General features: G+C 40.4%; 2 protein-coding genes across 3 annotated transcripts in view; both read left to right on the top strand.

Moving 5' to 3' along the window:
* The first annotated feature begins 11,144 nt into the window (after positions 1–11,144).
* Positions 11,145–15,746, top strand: CNGA1 (cyclic nucleotide gated channel subunit alpha 1). The gene is given in 7 exon segments (XM_074589258.1): positions 11,145–11,256; positions 11,557–11,627; positions 11,974–11,999; positions 12,105–12,206; positions 13,127–13,234; positions 13,383–13,489; positions 14,329–15,746. Coding segments are annotated over 7 exon segments (1,944 nt in total).
* Positions 15,747–18,359: 2,613 nt separating this feature from the next.
* Positions 18,360–19,603, top strand: part of NFXL1 (nuclear transcription factor, X-box binding like 1) — a 51,333-nt gene continuing 50,089 nt past the window's right edge. For both annotated transcript variants that reach the window (XM_074588002.1, XM_074588000.1), the window contains exon 1: positions 18,360–18,616. In XM_074588002.1, the coding sequence (XP_074444103.1) occupies positions 18,454–18,616 (163 nt within the window). In that variant the 5' untranslated portion in view covers positions 18,360–18,453. The remainder of the gene's footprint in view (positions 18,617–19,603) is intronic.

The following is a 19,603-nucleotide window of genomic DNA, read 5'->3' as shown; positions in this document are numbered from 1 at the left end:
TGCAGTCCTGGGGTTAAACCAAGAGTTCAGTTTTGATGTCTTAGTCTCATCTTTTATTTCTGTATTTATTCTGTAATATAAACAGTACTCTGTATGTTAGGAGAAAAGGAACATTGCTTTTGGTTTTGTGCATTTAATTACCTGTCCACTTTATCTTTACAGCGTCTGCATTATAGGAACTTCTACAGAAGGTGGCTCGAACCAAGTGCAGGCTGCCTTATAAAAGGAGTTTGACTTCTCTGCTTTAGCATTTCTAAACCACAGATTACTGCTACAAAAGAACAATAATTTTAAATAGTATTTAAAACAGTTAAATTAAAATCTTAAAGCACAATCTGAAAATCTGGGAGCAAATTTCCATCTTCTTGTACCACATAAGCATGCCCATAGGATAAAACCACATACATGGACAGACACGTCTGCGGTCTGCTCCCCGCTCCTATTTTTGTTCTGTGACACCTCAGATGTGTCAACTCCACGTGTTCACACCCCTGTCTCTGCCAAAATGTGTCAGTTTTTCCAGCTTCCTGCAATTTGACCAAAGCACATGAAGTGTCAGTCTTGCAAGCAACTCGGTGGATCTGCAGAGAAAAAAGGAGGTGGGAACCCCCGCAGGGGCCTGCGGAGAACGTGGGAGAGGGCAAGGTGCTGAGGACCACCGCTTCCCCAGGCACAGCTTGGGGAAGACCCAGCATTTCTGCAGGTCTGCAGGCCCACTCCTTTAGCAGACCATGGACATGAAAGTCTTTTTAATTCATGAATAAAATATTTAATCTCAGATACAGACTGGTCGGTAGCTGGCTGAATATGAGCTGGCAGTGTGGCCAGGTGGCCAAGAGGGCCAAGAGCATTTTGGCTTTTATCAGAAATAGCGTGGCCAGCAGGACTAGGGCAGTGATCACCCCCTGTACTGGGCACTGGTGAGGCCCCACCTCGAGGGCTGTGTCCAGTTTTGGGCCCCTCACCACAAGAAAGACATTGAGGTGCTGGAGCATGTCCAGAGAAGGGCAACGAAGCTGGTGAGGGGTCTGGAGCACAAGCCTTATGAGGAGCGGGTGAGGGAGCTGGGGGTGTTCAGCCTGGAGAAAAGGAGGCTGAGGGGAGACCTTATCGCTCTCTACAGCTCCCTGAAAGGAGGCTGTAGCCAGGTGGGGGTCGGTCTCTTCTCCCAAGTAACAGGAGATGGGACAAGAGGAAATGGCCTCAAATTGTACCAGGGGAGGTTTAGATTGGATATTAGGAAAAATTTCTTCACCGAAAGTGTTACCAAACATTGGAACAGGCTGCCCAGAGAAATGGTTGAGTCACCATCCCTGGAGGTATTTAAAAGACATGTAGATGTGGTGCTGAGGGACATCGTTTAGTGGTGGACTTGGCAGCATTAGGTTTACAGTTGGACTCAATGATCTTTCCCAACCTAAATGATTCTATACACTTGTTTCTTAGTTGAAAATCTTTATACAGACATTACTTCATGTTTTCAAATCTGCAGTAAACGGCAAAACCACTATTGCGTGAGCTGACACAGGCAGGACACAAGAACAATCACAAAACCATGGATGAAACGCAAAGAGTAAATTTATTTTCATTACCTCATGAGCCAGGGGGATCTCAGAGGCAACACCTGGGCAGAGGCACACAAGCGCGAATGCAGGCACCATGGAGATCAGTCCTTGCTAGAGAGTTTTCAAACCTGCTGTTCTCACCTGTATATCAGGGATCGCACAGTTTACCGTTCCACTTTGATCTTTCCCACAGCAGGGCAGGAATCTCAAGCATGTTCGATAGCTCCTCTGTCACAGGCTTATGTTATCTAAACACAGATACGCTACTTGTCAAGCACACAGGACTAAACAATGATTAGTATGATGTATGTGGTTTTTCTACACCTCAGCTGCAAGTCACTTGAGCATGTTTACAATCCTCCTCACCACTCTTCCGTTATTTTCCCACAACTATGAAACTTTTTTCCTGAGAAAAAAAATGAAGTCACAAAAAACTTGCAGCTAACAGTCCAAGTCTGTGGACAGACATAAAGAACATGCAATCTATCATATAATTACAGAAGGGAGTGCGTATATTCATGTGTCCATACTCCACTGATGATTGGTACTTTTCAGACTCAACTCGTTTCAAAGAACTCTGAGACAATGCCAGGAAGAAAGAAACTACATAAAAGTAATTTATCAACATTGTTATATTTTTCTTTATTTTGGATGATATGTAAAGGTCAAATGGGAAAGAAAATGAAGTCTTGCTATACAATCTTATCACCTGACATAAAGAGGAAAAAGATGCTAGTTTACCATTCAGAAAGGCACCTATGACTGATGTGGAGCAATGCCTGGCTCATCAGCTAATGCAAATCAGCGCAGCCGCACTTCTTTCAGCGGAGCTCTGCCAGCTATGGCTCAGCACAGATCAGCCTTTTTGTGTATGAAGTAACAATATGCATGCACTAACAGTCAAAGCAATTTTGTGGCAGTTCCATTTCTCCAAAAGAGAAATAAGGATGTTATGAAACCCTGCTATACCTTTCTGGGTTATTGTACTAATTTTTTCTATTAAATGTGTGGAAAATGCAAGAGAGAAGTTATATTAAAATTGTTACTTATGCAAAGAATTAAAGATTTGCTGAAACTTAAGCAAGCACTGACTCTAATTCTTGATTTTCCATAAAAATGGAAGCACTGAATATCCAGCCACCTTTATACTTTTATAAATAAAATAGTCATTAGAAACCACATTTTTGTGCCTTAATAAAACTCAGCTTGCCTCTGTGTTAGCCACGAATGACTGACTTAGACAAAGCTTCCATGGCTTCTTGGCTTTGTCATAAATTCTTTAATTTTGTTGAGGACTTTTTTTCTCATACACGTTTACATTAAGTTCCTTTTATGTGCTATGATGCAGTGTATATTATCGTAAATACTGAAGATTATGACAACAGGTTTCACCACAGTGAGAAAAACTGTTCACCGTGCAGCTAGTCCAGGTGCAGACATGAAGCAAGATCTATCTTTCTTTTTATTAGTATTATTTAGGAAAGCCGCCTATGGGATTTTGAAGTTCTGTAATCATTGCTCATCTTCCCTGTTCTGCATTACTGTCCTCTGCCTGCAGTCGCTGCTACCCAACAGGATCCAAACATGAGCTCCGTTCAGCAACTACAGACAGGTTTATTACCTATTATTTTATTACTTATTGCAGCCACACAAAAAACTACTGAGCCAGATTTGAGAGTGGAGCTCTGACCGTGGGAACTCCACCTGCCCCAAATGCTGGTGATTTTGTGCAGACCTGCAGGAGCAACACGTAAAGGAATTAACTTCAACAGAGACCAAAAAATGGTGCCTCTAGATTGCAGTTCAATATGATTAGATTGCTGTACTTGCTGTGAAGAGGTTAATTCCATACATTTTGCCTTAAAAATGCCCAGATAGTGCCACCTTAATTCCTACTTTACTACAATGAATGAAATAAAAACAAGGCTAGATATATCAAACATATTTTAACTACAGTGCATTTTCTACCACTCTTACCAGTGACAATATCATATATTGATGATATTCTTAAAGTAGAATTAGTGTTGAGTCACCTTTGTATGTGTAAGCATTTTAGCATCACTATTCTGTGCAACCAACCCAGATTTCCCTTGTTATTTTAGCTTGAAATTAAATTCTGCTAAACAGAAATCCTAACTGACTCTTCACAGCTACTGACACTCCTGCAGGGTCACCACATTTTTTTTTTATCCCAATGATATTACTGAATGAAGTTTCATTTTTTTCCAGAGAGTTTTCTGCTGGGCCAGTCCCTCTGTTACTTGCAGGTTCCAGGTTGAGAAGAGAAGAGACATCTCAAGCCACCCCAACCTGGGCGGCACAAGGATGGCCTCATTGCAGGTTCAGCTCAGGGCACACAAATGACTGCTGGGAATGGCCAGACTCAGCGCTTGTTGTGCCCGTGGACATTTCAGAAGCGCTAATCCCTGCTCAGAGTAGTCTCTGCAAAAACACCTGCAAAAACCAGGGTATGGACCTGAAAGATGCTGATAATGCCTGCTAGTGCTCGTGTCCACAGAAGGCTTGCAGTCTGTCTAGTGCTTTCCGATTCCAGCCTCATCTGCCTATGGGAATCTAACACACCAACACGCATCTTAAATTGCTTCTACTTCTTCCCTATCCATCAAGCACTCATTTAACACTGAAGTAAAAATACAGTACCACCTACTGGTGGAGATACTGTTTGCGCTCATGGTTTTCCAGTCACCAAGCCTCACTGAGGCCGATTGTGCTTCATGACACTGAATTCCCTGTAACACCAGTCTACACAAGAGAGTATTAAGTAAGCCAGAAGCCCTGGAGCCTCCTCAGCTACAGCGCTTCCAACATGACATTCATTGCTGAAATCGCATCAGCACTAGAAAAGACAGAACGGGATTTGCAGAAAATAAGCCTGCCAAAAGTGCGGTCCCAATCCAAACACCCATCTGTGTACACAGCTCCAACACAGTAAGCTGAAAGGCAATGTGTTGCCATTAAAACCTGCTTATTTATAAATAAATACATATATATAATGTATCTAGTGTTTTGGTTATGGGTGTCTGAAACTAGAGGTAGCTTTAATAGGATTGAGAAGAATTACAGATGATGACAAAGCAAGACACAAAAATAGATTAAAGTTGGCCTACTAAAACAATAATCCATTAGCACGGTCATTCTCCCATCAGTCAAGGTTACTTCACTGGAATACGGAACGACAGGAAAAATATCTGTGAAAAAATATTGATGCTAAACTAATGTATTGTCGGTGAAGCCAATGACAACTATGTAATTGGCTTTTAAAGGAGGGCAGAATTGAGACCACTGTGTTGAGCTCACCCAGAATTTGTCCTGCAAACCTCTTTGCAGATAAGTGAGCTCCTGACCACTGTCAGACAAGGAACTGGTCTGCCTCAGTAGGACTCCATTTCCTCTGTTTGAGGAATCGCTATTACTCCATGGTAAAACAGATACGAAAAAGTAAGTTAGAGTTTCTTTACTGGACTGCTTATTTTAAAAGAAAACTGTCTGTTCTCCACCAGAGTAAAAAGGTGTATCTCCTTTGCAGTTCTTTCTGGCTTGAGAGATGCAACATAGACTTGTCTGGCTTGGTTGATCATCTAAAACTTTTGGACAAAGCCATGCACCAAATCACAATTACTTTGATGTTTGTGTGACACCCATATGTTCCAGACACTCAGTGCCACCACATATTCACAAAATCACTGCTCAGCATTGGACGTTGAGATCTTTCAGACTGCAAACCAGGCAAAAACCCATGAGAATGACAGAGGTAAAACTGTTCCTGATTCAATACTAGCTGGATGCAGTAACTTTCTAAGACTCCTTTCCTAGCTATGATTTTAGAATAGTTGTATTTCAGCCCTTCAAAACCAACAGTGAAACATATGCCAGAAATTGGAAGAATATTCACTTCTTTGTCCATTTGTTATGTTGGATATCTTACTGTAGATTTGTGTATCTGGCTTCTCCTGGGCATAAAGTTACGCGTTTCCTTGTTGCCCATTACTGTTTTATTTAAAACATTTTTTTATTCTTTAAATTTCAAATGCGTACGTATTGTCTTTCCTAGAAAATGGACTGACTGTCTACACGGTTGGAAAGTCATAGCAGCAGATGTGCCTAATTTGTTTCTCTGGTCAGGAGGCTGACCTGTGATAGTGAGCATCATTTTGGGTTTGTGATTAAATCTACAACGTGTCAATCCACTTATGAATGACCACTCAGTCACCTGGGCTGCAAGACTGAAGTTGGTTTGTATGAATGTCAGTGGCATTGCTGCCTCCTGTTCTTGGTTAAGGAAACAAACGCGTTTTAATCCTGGGGTACCATGATCTGGACTGCTTTCCTCAATTCTGCTTGTTGTGAAGCAAAGTTAAAAAGTAATTCAGTGACTTTAGCTGTGTCTCAGTTGTGGCAAAGATACCATTTCAAATTTGAGCATACACTCTTTTTGCTGCGTAAAAGATTTTCTGCACTGGATTTCCTGCTCAGCAATGCTTTTTTTTTTTTCCCCCAAAAACGGGCCATGAAAAATAAGACAGATCTAAAAAAATCAATCACTCAAGCTCCTGAGAATTTAATTTTCCTCATTCTTGTGGAACCACCAGTGAAATGAGAAAGTTGAGGTACGCAAATACCTCAATATCTTCTCTTTTGAAGCACATTAGGATGCTCATGGGGCTTTCTTGATTGTGTGACCACTACAGATGAACATTTCTAATGAAGGAGGACTGCAGCTAATTTAAAAACCATTTTGCAAAGTCATAATCCATACCAAACTTGAAGATTAGTTCAGTGTCTTAACACTTCATCATCACATCATCATGCCATTTTCCACTAAATATGTATTCACAGTTCATGGGCTTTTTTAAGCATCAAAATAGGAATGTAAAAGTTATGTTAAGATTAGTTAAGAACTTTCATTAGTTTAAAATGGTATTTCCAATTATTCAGCAATATGGTAAACACATTAAAATAAACAGGAAATTTCCATTTGTGGTGTTTTATCTATTCTGGTAAAGACCTGTTACTACAGTAAAAAAGCATCTGCCATATTAAGAAAATGGGCCAGCAGACAAGACTGAATGTATAGTCATTTACAATAATATTTTTTTTAGTTTTAAGACAGACTATTAAATATTTGTCACTCCTTATATTTGTCACTCTAGTATTTGTCACTTCTTGCGCGTGTTGATAGGGCTAGTAAGCTTCTCCTCAGTTGAGGGATAATAGTGACTGCCACTAGCACTTTCATCTCTCTCTAAATCTCAAAATCCATCACTAGGTCAAGGAAATCCTCTTCTAATATCTATGTCCTTCCTTGGGAATAATTCAGAGAACTGCACATGGGACCGGCTGGTCGAGAAATCAATCAATAAGGGATTTATGCATGAAATGTTGATTATATTCAGCTTTCCATGGTGGCCCTGCTTATGCAGTAAGGAAACGTGGCTGATTTAAAGGACTGAAATCGCTATTAGAAGCAGCAGATTACACTGCCAAGGTAAGCACGCACTGATGAAACTGTTTAGTGCAGAACTGTCAGGGACTCTTTGCATGTTAGAAAAGAGAGATTTTGCTGTAACACACTGCAGATGCTAATGTTCATCAAGATTTTTAGTTGCTTGTTGTAAAGAAAGAAAGTAGATCCTTATATGATGCCAAATTCTGTTCTGGGATATCCTTACTCGAAGCATTTGCTCTCTGAAAATAATGACTAGAGAAGTGAACGTGGTGGGCCAGTAAGAAAGTGAAAAAGAGCAGAAGAGATGGAAGCTGACCTTCCATTCATTACAGTCCTGTAAAAGGACAATATTGCCTGAGTTTTCTTGCAGCCCTAATGATTTTGATGTATAGCAATTAATATAATTAGGTTTTAGATCATAATGTCCGAAAACTCTGTTGTTTATCATAATCATCAAATTTAAAAATCAAAGCCAGTAAAAGCAAACTATTCGTGATGATACAGTAAAAACAATATGGTAAAAATCTAAAATACCTCTAAACCAAGTGTTTATCTGTATTACCTCTCAAACTTGCTACCTAAATATGATAAAGTGAAAATAAGCCATGGATTTTTAAAATAAACGTAGTGTAACAATTTGTAACAATGTATCAGTTTAAGAAAAATACCTGTGACTACAGAATAAGAAACGCAGTAGTGATACAATTTAGTGAAAAACATCTGAAATATTGTTTGCAAAACCTCTGTAACACAATTTAAAAATGCATTAAGGTGAGTTCTGGACCCACTGAGTTTAACAGGACATTTACTACTGTTCCCAGCGTCGGGGGTTTGTCACACAAATGCTATAACCACGGTCCCCGAACCAGGAGCAATTACTGTGTCTGTTCAACTTGCGCTGGGCACACGCTGCGTTAGCATTTCTGTGTCTTAGACTCAAGAATTTCAAAATCTGCTTTGAGAATAATGGAATTTGAAGATATTCCTGTGCTACGTATCCTGACTGACAAGGGAAACAACCTGGCGCAGCAGTCACCCGAGCCTGACATTCAGATTTAGTATTTTGAGACCACAGGGTAGTAAACACTCCCAATTTCCATGTGCAGATGATTTTGAGGCATACTTAATGCCCACTTAATGCTTCCAGTGCCCCAGTAAAATGAAATATTCAGCCCTGCCCCAAACGGCAGCTCCTTTTTCCCAGCAAGTCCTACGCATGGCTGCCACAGCTCCTTCGGCAGAGCACAAAGTGTCAAAATAGATACTAATGGGGCCATTTGCAAAAATACACAGAAAATCCTCTTTAACCTGCAGAACAGGGGAATGCACAGGATACAGATTTTTTCCCAAACTCCAGGCTAAGTACTTGGGATGGGTGTGGATTTTTCTACACGTCCTATTTTACCACACTTCTTGTCATCTTTAACCCCTAGCACTTCTGCAAATCAGTACGGCTGGAGAGCACAAAGTTGAAGATGGGTTTTTTGGTTCTTGAAACTAAAGAGGACTCAAAGTCCAAAGATAAACATGTCAATAAGTTCCTATGTAGACATGCTGGTACTTGGAGTCCTAATGTGAACTGACTGGTTTAGAGCCCACTGTGTTGGGGGAATGATTTCCCTTGAGATGAATACATTTGCGTTTGTCTGATGCTGAGTGATTGAAACTGGTTGGACACAGCTTTACTTTGCACCATTATTTGTGAGCTGTATGGACTCCAGTGTGGCTCTGCAGAGGATATAGGTTAAATCAGGATGGAATTTTGTGTGCCAGCATTAGCAGAGCTTTCACAGCACCTTTAAGCAGACGTAAAGCTGCTTAATTCAACCTGGCGTACTTTCAATCTCCACACTTTCAAACACACTTTCTCCTTGGCGTAAGTCGGTGGAAACCCTGTTACAGCTTTTAGGCTCCTGGTGAATCTAACCTCATGTTTACTATGTCTTTGAAACTTAGAATCTTTTTACGTGGCTCCTTAGACCTGATCCTTGTGTTAGAGCTGGTGCCTGAGCATTCACACCCCATCCAAGGAGTTGCACACACACCATCAGAGTCTTCTGCTGCTGGGACCAGGGTCCCTTCACAGCAGGTGACGCCTGGGAGCTGACGGGTGCCCCTTCCCACTCCTCACACACACACACAGAGTCTCGGGTGTGCTCCCTCCTTCTTCAGGCTCCACCCTAGGTTTCCCACAGCAGTGTCTCAGGCGTAGGATTTTATAAAAATAAATAATTTAATGCAAAGGTACAGCAGGTCAGCCCAGGCTGGGTGTCTCCAGAGAGGGATGTCGTAAGAAATCCCTGGGCAATCATACCCTTGTGATCTCTACACCCGCCCCTGACGCGCTGCTCATGTGTCTGTGGTGGGTTTTGGTCTGGGGTCTTCTAACACCTTCTTGGATTCTTTTTCTGTGTCCAGGCAGGCAGACCATTGACTGCTCTTATCTTGTCGATTTGCAGTCTCTGCTGAGGGTTGTCACCTCCTTTTCTCCTGGTTTATGCTTCTTGTACCCCTGCACTTCCTGGCAGAACATAGGGAACAGAAAAGTCCCAGACTTTGGGAATATCCTACCAAAACATCACTGTGCTATCAACTTTTTTCTTATACTATAAGACTAAACACCGCACTGTACCAGCTGCTAGGAAAATTACTAAGAAAATTAACTCTATTGTGGCATAAAGGCTTCAGCAAATCTAGCTATTCATGCTAAGTAAAGCTAGGCAAACAGCAGAAATCATGCTATATTTCAAACCCAAGTAATTTATTCTAATTAAAACTCACTTATTTAAGCTAAACAACTGATATGTCTCAGCACTTGCTCTCAAGCATTTAAAGACTGACCAGCAATGCTGGACTACATTTAGGACTATTCGTTGAAGAACACACCTTAATCTTCAATCTTTACCTTCCTACTTTGTAGAATGTTGTATATTGCTGTATTATTTTTTGCACTGCGTGTCAATCATGTCTGATGACTGCTGGAAACATGTGCTTCCTCTCCTATTTCCTATATAGGAATATTTTTAGTTTCATTGACTAATAAGGAAAGTCGGGTAAGTCTGGGAGTGATGTGGCAGCTGTATCATCCTGCTTCTCTTTTGCAGTGTGTTTGATTCCAGAATGCAAGTACTTTCTTTAAGATTGATTCATTCTATGGCATTTTATTTCATTTATCAGTGGTACTGATCAGCCACTCATTTGTCAGTTTGAGGCTTTCAGACATCTTTATACTCTGAGTTCATACATGAAGGGATATTGTTACTGCAGAATTTCTAAACCTATCTAAAAGACCCCGTCAAGAGCAGGTCATACTTGTAGATCACACAATTCATGCCCAAAGAGTTGGCAGTCTCATTGATGACAAGATAGATTAAAATAAACAAAATGGTAAGAATAGTGACGAAAAGGGAGAGAAGAAGTTATGTACACTAATGTACACTACAACATTTTCAATTTTTTTTAATATTGACATGAACAAAACAGACATGAACAGCCACTAACATTTCCATTTAGGTATTTAGGTTCAACTTGCTATGTGGGTAAGGAGACTACTCCATCAGTCTTTAAGTTCATAGTTACAGAACCTACTCTTTGCTCTCAACAGAGCATATAACTCTCAGATGTCAGACATACTGAAATTTCTTTGGACATCCAGCTGATGGAGGCTTCTGGTTTTCTGGATATCATGTATGCATGAATCTATTTATCAATCCTGATATGATAAATTATGAGCCTTTGGTTCAAAACCAAATGAAACAGTAGTAGACGCTTCAAACCAATTGTCTAAATATTTTCAAAGTAGGATTAGAGTCAGGAGAAAGAGCTAAATGAATGCTTCCTCTAAGACAAAGATGTGTTGAACATTCTCTTCAGCAGCAGTTGCCTGGTCATTCAGCACACTGAAGCACTCTTGGTGCCATTTCTTGTCTGGTGGGAATGTCATGTGAGAGAGAAAACTGGAAATACTGTTGTTGGTTTTGGGTGAAGCAAGGATAAAAAGGATTCATCTTTAGGGAAAAAAAAATTGCTCGTTACTTCTGCTAGTTGTAAAATGACTTGATTCTTTTTTAAATCAGTCTTCCTCAATTACCCAAGGTAAGACAAACTTGACCATGAAGGTAGGAGTGATTGAGACCCATCACTCCCACACAATTGTTCCCAGTGTGGTAGTACAAGACACCAGTGAGGACCCTGGACCGACGAACAAAGGGGAAAACAGGTATGTCAAATTTGCCATTTTGTATCCCTCTGGGTTTTTTTTCTTTAATAATTTGCATGGGATTAACTATGCACAGATACTTGTCATCATCTAATTTTCTTCACCCTCTATTAATAAATTAAGTTTTTAAGATTGTGATATATTGCTTATCGTAAATATTTAGGAGATTAAAATCTGTGCTCTTTCAATTTCCTTATATTACTTAGCCCATGATTAAAATGGTGAGAAACAGTCTGTGACAATTTAGATCAAACGTTTATTTGTATTTCAGCAGATATCACATAACTGTGTTGTTTTGCTGGTCCCTAGGCAACGGTATCTACCTGGTGCGTTTGCACGCTACAATATTAACAACAATAGTAATAAAGACGAGTAAGTATCTTTACCATTTCATAGAGTACTGCAATATTGGTTGTTTAAGCAGCAATGAAAAAGAATGATATATATCTAATCATTTCTTTAGAAATACTTATGTCATTTAAGTAATCCCATAAGTGACTGCATGTACTTTTGAACTTCATGCATATAGTTATGATGATCATTCTCAATACCAAAGTTACTGGTATTATATCTATTAATTTAAAACAGAAGTAGTTCTATGTGAATACAATAAGTATAATGTTATACTTACTGAATTGAGATGACTCTAATAAATAAATGTGGAAGCAATGGCTATGTGCATCCCATGAGCCTATCATATTTTTCTTTTCCTTAGAGAGGAGAAGAAAAAGAAAAAAGAAAAGAAGAGGTAAGATAAAGAGTAATAATACTACTGTTTCTAAGACATTTAATTTCTTTCCAAATATGTTTTAACTTAGTCTGCAACAACTGAAAATGTAAATCTGTTTCTTAGCAAGTCAGAAAAAAAAAAGGATGGAGAAACACAAAAGAACAAGGAAAAAAAGGAGAAAAATAAAAACAAAGATAAGTCCAAGAAGAAAGAAGATAAAGAAGAGTAAGTATTTTTCGTTTAGGTCCTGCTATTCTAGTCGAATAAAATTGCTTTTGATGAAAAATCAAATCCATTCATGGACATCCTGTAAACAAGATGCTTACAGAGTAGTGAATGAGTGTACAGATTGCTGTCGTTATCCCTAGAGTAGAGTTGTTCTGATTTGACTTCATAAGTGGACAACAGAAATATGCATGCATGGAATTGATTTGAAAAAAAAATTATGAAAAATCTTGTTTGGATTCTGATTATTCAATATTTTTTTGGATAACACCCTGCCCCTGCAGCAAAAGATGTGCCAGTGTAAAGCAATCTCTTCTGCACATAAGGGCATCTACAAGCAAGTAAACTCTTCTATGATCTAAAAATTCTTGCTTTACCTTTAGCTTGGTAAATTCACAATTTTCTGGCCAAGGAAGAGAAATTTAAAATAGTGCAGCAGGCACTTGTGTTGTACGATTTCATGTTCTTTGGTTTCTTTATGTAAACTATGCCAATATTTCATCTTTCTCAAAGCTAAACTTTTTCCAGTGAGAACGGCATGATTTGCCTCACTTATTAAACATTAGTAGTCATATAATCATTTTATTTTTTGAAAGAAGATCAAATCAATTATCAGACCAGACAGTTAACTACGTAAGAAACAAGTTAATTTAAAAAGGTTGAAATTACATGTGCCACTACAAACTGAAGTGGGACTGCCAATCTGATTTTTCTCAGCAAGATTTGGATTCTACAGTTTGCGTCCCAAGTCACACCTAACAAGAAGCTTCATGTTCTCCATGCATTCAAACAAAGCTTAACTTTAATATAGACCCTCTATTTAACAATAACAATTTCTGGAATGCTTCATTCCTCAAAAATTGCTATGTGTATTTTATGACTCTCATTAAATCTCCTTTTTTTTCCTGCCTATCACTTAGGAAGAAAAAAGATATTTTCATTATTGATCCAGCAGGAAATATGTATTACAACTGGTTGTTCTGCATCACAATGCCTGTCATGTACAACTGGACCATGATTATTGCTAGGTGATGTACTTCTTTAATGACTACATAAAACTTCTGGCAAATCATAATATTCACAAATAGATTAAAAAAATATTTTATTCATCACTGATTTCATGCAAGTATTTAATCTTTATTTCATGGTAATTTACTTCTGTCTTTTCCTATTCAGAGCCTGTTTTGAAGAGCTTCAGCATGACTACTTAGTGGCATGGTTTATTATTGATTACGTTTCTGATGCCATCTATATTGCTGACATGTTTGTACGGACAAGAACAGGTAAGTATACTCAATGATCAATTGGTGCTCTTAATGTATTTGTGTCAGGTGGCTTAAAATATTCAGAATACTGCTCTTATTACCTGGGTATCCTTGATGAGGTGCAATATTGAAAAAGACATCGAGACAGATCTCTGAAAGACTGTAGTCTGTGACCTGTAAAAACAGGAGAAACTCTGATGTATTACTTCAAGAATATATAAAGCCTGAGGTAAGCAAGGCATGAGGTAAGCTAGATACAAGCTGTTCTGCCTGTAGATGACTCAACAAGACAAAATAAACATGCAATGCTGACAAGTGGGGCTCAGGGGTTCTGAAAAATTAGCACCAAAATCCGGATTTTGTATTTAAGGAGATTCAAGTATTTGCTTGATTTTCAAGACCACTGCGCAAGAAAGACATCCAATTAACTTCAGCTGCAACTGTTTCTTTTAAAATCTTATGCTACATCCAGAGCTATTGAGTAGGTACACTCAATATGGAACTGAAATTCCCACGTTCAAATTCTTTCCCTCATGTTAACCACCCTCCCTATATTCTGTGGAGTTTTGCGGGGGGGTTGTTTTTTTTTTCCAGATCTTCACCATAGTGGAAAAGTGGAGGGAAAGAATCAGAGCTAGAGATGTTTAATTTTCAAAGCTGTATAGTTTAGCTCCAGCTGAACCATATAGCATGAAGCTGAATATTTGGAAATAAGAAATTGTTTATCAAAAAGTAAGAGAAGTTATGTACCATCTGGAACTTGCAACCAAAATATTTTTCAAAGTAGATTTGGACTGACATTGAACACAATGAAATTGAAGGTGTAACATTTTTTATTATTTACAATTTGATTTTAGGTTACCTGGAGCAAGGTCTTCTGGTGAAAGAAGAACAAAAGCTTCGAGAGAAATATAAGACATCTTTTCAATTCAAATTAGATTTTCTGTCAGTCATACCAACTGATCTCTTATACTTTAAGTTAGGACTAAATTACCCAGAATTAAGAATAAACAGACTACTCAGAGTAGCTCGGATGTTTGAATTCTTCCAGCGAACAGAAACAAGGACAAACTACCCAAACATCTTCAGGATCTCTAACCTTGTCATGTACATTGTGATTATTATTCACTGGAACGCCTGTGTGTACTACTCGATCTCAAAAGCCATTGGGTTTGGGGCTGACACGTGGGTCTACCCCAACACCTCCGATCCCGAATTTGCCCGTCTGACTAGAAAGTATGTCTACAGTCTCTACTGGTCAACGCTGACCCTGACTACTATCGGTGAAACACCACCTCCTGTAAGAGATTCTGAGTATTTCTTCGTGGTCGTTGACTTCTTGGTTGGAGTATTGATTTTCGCTACCATTGTTGGTAACGTGGGCTCTATGATCTCCAACATGAATGCTGCCAGGGCAGAGTTTCAAGCAAGGATTGATGCTATCAAGCAGTATATGCACTTTCGGAATGTGAGTAAAGACATGGAGAAAAGAGTTATAAAGTGGTTTGACTACCTGTGGACAAATAAAAAGGCTGTGGATGAAAGGGAAGTCTTGAAGTATCTGCCAGATAAACTAAGAGCAGAGATTGCAATCAATGTTCACTTGGAAACACTAAAAAAAGTTCGTATCTTTGCAGACTGTGAAGCTGGTCTGTTGGTTGAACTGGTTTTGAAACTCCAGCCGCAAGTATACAGTCCTGGAGATTATATTTGCAGAAAAGGAGATATTGGACGAGAGATGTACATTATCAAAGAAGGGAAGCTGGCAGTAGTTGCTGATGATGGAATTACCCAATTTGTGGTGTTAAGTGACGGCAGCTATTTTGGAGAAATCAGCATTCTTAATATCAAAGGTAGCAAAGCTGGCAATCGAAGAACAGCCAATATCAGAAGTATTGGATACTCGGACTTGTTTTGTCTGTCTAAAGATGATCTCATGGAGGCTTTAACAGAGTATCCAGATGCAAAGGCTATGCTGGAAGAGAAAGGTAAGCAAATCCTAATGAAAGATGGGTTGCTGGACATTGAAGTTGCAAATTTAGGAAGCGATCCTAAAGATCTGGAAGAGAAGGTCACCTACATGGAAGGAGCAATGGACAGATTACAAACAAAGTTTGCCAGGCTGCTGGCCGAGTACGAAGCTGCACAACAGAAACTGAAAAAAAGACTAACACAAATCGAGAAAATATTGAAGCCCATTATACAGGAAGAATTCGCAGACTTAGAAGGAGGAGATCCATCCACAGATAAACCTGGAGAGTCAAAAGCGGAATAAAAACACTGGAGGTTGCCAATAAAACTTAGGGTCAAATCCTGCATGGGGCTGAATACATTCATTTCTAATCTTTGTAGGACCTGACTATTAATTATGAAAAATTATTTGTTGAGGTCATGTCACTAATTTCCTACAAGCAGCACATATTTGGCAGGTTTTGGAAAGAAGAAGAAGAACTGAGAATGAGGATGAAAGATAACATCTTGCTCCTGCACAAACAGGTGTTATTATCTGCTAATGCATTATGTATGTCGCTCTACAGCAAATGCATTCAATCATTCAGTACAGTCATACACTGGCAAATATTGACAGTTTTGCTGACTATTTTAAAATCATTTATTTGTGTCTACTTACAGCAAGAAAGAAAGGTTTGGTACCAATTATATTATCTAAAGTCAATATAGGCATGAACAATGATATTAAATTTGCGTATAAACAAACACATTTTAAAATCTATTGATTAACATAAGATTAATTATTGTTATATAAAGAATTTGGTATATCTACAATGCAGATGCGAGTACGGAAGGCTGTAAGATTTGGAAAATATTATTACTTTATTGGGTCCACCTTGGCTGATTTCTTGAAATGGAAGCGGGCAGTTTTAAATGGTCCTTTTTTCGGGATATTACATGCAAAGGCTGGAATAGAGCGGGGAGAAAACACAACTTTTTGCAAGCATCAATATAACAAATATGGATGGCTCAAAATATAGCTGTTCTTTCCACAATAATAACAAATACATAATATTGAAGACTGTTCTGCTCCATGTAATCATACGGCTGCTGAACATGGACTATCAAGTTTTTAATATCTGTGCTTAAAATTTTTTATGTCCCTAGCGTAACAGTTGTGGATGCTGGCAGAGTGCAAGGGGCAGACACAACAGAAAGAGGCCAAACTCTTCCTACAGCATCTTCTGTAGCTGCTGTTGGGAAAAGAATACAATGACTAAATAGGTTACTTTTTTCATTGATAGGGTATTCTGTTCATAACTACTACTAAGATAGAAAAATCTTTTTCATATGTCAGATACATTTTCAACTGCTTTAAGAAGCATTACTCCTTGGATTTCTTCCCTAATTTATGTCCTTTTCCATTGGTTAAAAATTGGGTTTTACTAGTTGTGGTCTCAGCTGGGTATTTTCAGCTGGGTATTTCCAGTAGACTTTGATCATCAATTGGACTGCCACTCTTAAAACATACATATGCAAACATTACTATCACTTGATAATCTCTCTATACTTTTGTTCTTCTCCTTAGTAAGATGGAGATATTAGAAATTGGATCTTTTGTAAAGTGCATTAATTTCTGGTTGTTTTATTTTTTTGTAATGTTGATAGGTTTCCAGAATGCCAGAGATGTATAAGTAACTCCTGATTTCACTGCAAGAATTAAGTGTTCTTAGAGTAATGAGTGCATAGGATACATATGGAACAAGAAAGATAAATGTAAATATGAAACAGCTGTCCATTCGCTGTTGATCCTGTGCTTTGCACGACAAATGGCATAATGTGCTGGGGAGAGGAAAGAGTATGCCATCATTTCATTACAGGCTCTACTGATGCACACAAGAACAAGGGTTATTCTGGCATTTAACTGAATTGTGAAATGTTGGACTTCGCAATCAGCATTCTTCCAATTCAGGTCTTTGAGTATAATTTGCAATCTGTGTGGCAGCAGCATCCTATAGCGCTGCGTCGTATTTCAGTAGGCGCTTAGGAAGCACTTTTGTCCTTTGTTGAAGAGTTTAAGACTTTGTATTAGAGAAATGTGTGATAGGAGATTCAATTAATAAAGGCAGAGATCTACTGATTGTATTTTTTCTTTTATTAATCCCTCAGTCTACGACACAAGCTATAGTCACTAGCTGCCCTTTTCTTGAGAATAAAAATTATGTTAAAGACTTCAAAATAAAGCAGAAAACCAGAATTGAAATCCAGCAGTTTACTATTTTCAGACTCATTATTTGAAATCTTGCACTATTTAACTTTTATAAACACGTATTTGCTGAAAAAAAAAAACCCTAAATGCAGTTTCCTCCTGGCACAGCAAGACAGAACATGAGTGCCATCAGAAAGTGTCCATCAAATGTAAGTTATTTCAACTTGCGTTATCTACCAGAAGTTTTTCCAGGAGGCACACGGGTTCCTCAATATGTATTTCTGCGCAGCAGAACCTGGATGTTACTTCAGCAAAGTTTCTAAAAACAGTTTTCAAGCCGCTCCTACTCTGAGGATGAGGAGCTGTGAGGAAAAACACGCCCAACAGCCGCACAAATGGCTGCCAGAAAAAGACCTGCAGCAGACAGAGCAGCAGGCAAAAAGAAATTAAAGCATTAAGTAATAAAGCGACGCCGACCTGTCTTATTAGTAAACGTGGCTTTGACTCCAAGGGCGGGCCGCGCCTTCCGAGCCTTCTCCGCAGTGGGGGGTGCGGCGCCCCGGTGCATGCTGGGTGTTGTAGTCGCCGGCCGCCACTTCCGACCCGCTCGCGCGGGGAGCGCTGGGAGTTGTAGTCGCGCCGCCGCGGGAGCTCACCGGCGTCCCTGCGGCTCCGCACGGAGGGGCCGGGCCGGGCCGGCGGGAGGGAGGGAGGGAGGGAGCGAGCGAGCGAGCTTGTTCGCCTGCCTCGGGGCGGTTTCAGCCGGGGGTGTGAGGGGTGGTCGGCCTCCCTCCGCCGTCCTTCGTTCGCTGGCGGGGGAGAAATGGAGGCGCCCTGGCGCCAGGGCCAGGGCCGGGGCCGGGGCCGCGGCAGGCCCGGGGACGGTCTCGCCGGCCGCGCTGGAGCGGCTGTCCGGCCCCCGGCCCCGCGGGCCCGCGGCGGTGCTGGCGCTGTGGCCGCAGGGACCAGCGCCGAGGGGGCCAGCGGTGAGTGTCGTCTCCGCCCCTTCCATCCCGGCCCGGCCGGGGTCTGCGGGGTGCTGGGCTGGGGGCGCCGGCGGTGGCCCGGGGCCCGGCCGGGCCTTGGGGAGCTCCTTGGGGAGTCCCTTGGGGAGTCCCGGCGCCGTGGGGGAGGGAGGCGGGCGGGCCGATGAGGCGGTAGCGAGCCGGTGTTTCGCCATGTGCCTTCTCCTGCCTGCAGGTACCGTCTGGGGGTGACGCGGGGGTCCCGGGCAGCCGCGGGGGCTCGGGGCTGAGTCCTCCCCGGGGTACAGGGCTCCTGTGAATAGGAAGGTAAAGGGTGAGGTAAAGGAGGAAGCTGCTGCTCTTCAGTAGGATTGGTTCAGGAGGGTGCTGCCCGCTAGGGACAAGCTTTAGGCAGCCCGGTCAGCGCCACATCGGCCCGGGCTGGGGAAAGAGCCGGGCTTTCCAGTGCCTGGGGTTGCTCTGAGCGCAGGTTATTAATAATGCAATACTGAGGGCTGAATACTGAGCTCTCTTCAAGTGGCAGCATAGTTTATTAAGGAAAGCCTAAAAACTAAACTTGCCCAAACCCCAGGGAACATAGTGGGTATAGTGGTGTGATAGTTTAAATGGAAAACTAAGGAGGTACTTTAAGACCTGTGATCTCTGGAAGACTTATATATCTCCGTGATATGTTATCTTAAAGGAACATTGGTTTATTATGAACTCTGTTAAGTTATTTATTTTTTTCCTCCATGTGACAGTCTTCCTCTATTTCACATGCAATAACATAGAAAAAAAGCTTATATTAAAGTACTTATGTTCGTGTTGTAAAATACTCGTTTTCATGTTGCTGTGTTTGAAATAGTATGAACCCACTATTGCAATAAGGACTTGTTGGATGGAGGGAGACCAATAAAAGTCATAATTTCAAAAATACCAAATGCTGGGAGAAGTACCTGTAGGGTATCAGCAAATTATAACAATTGCTCTTGTTAAGAATTGCCTGAT

The sequence above is a fragment of the Larus michahellis genome, chromosome 5 (assembly GCF_964199755.1).
Source record: "Larus michahellis chromosome 5, bLarMic1.1, whole genome shotgun sequence".
Classification (NCBI taxonomy): domain Eukaryota; kingdom Metazoa; phylum Chordata; class Aves; order Charadriiformes; family Laridae; genus Larus; species Larus michahellis.
This window is presented reverse-complemented; position numbering and strand designations above follow the sequence as displayed.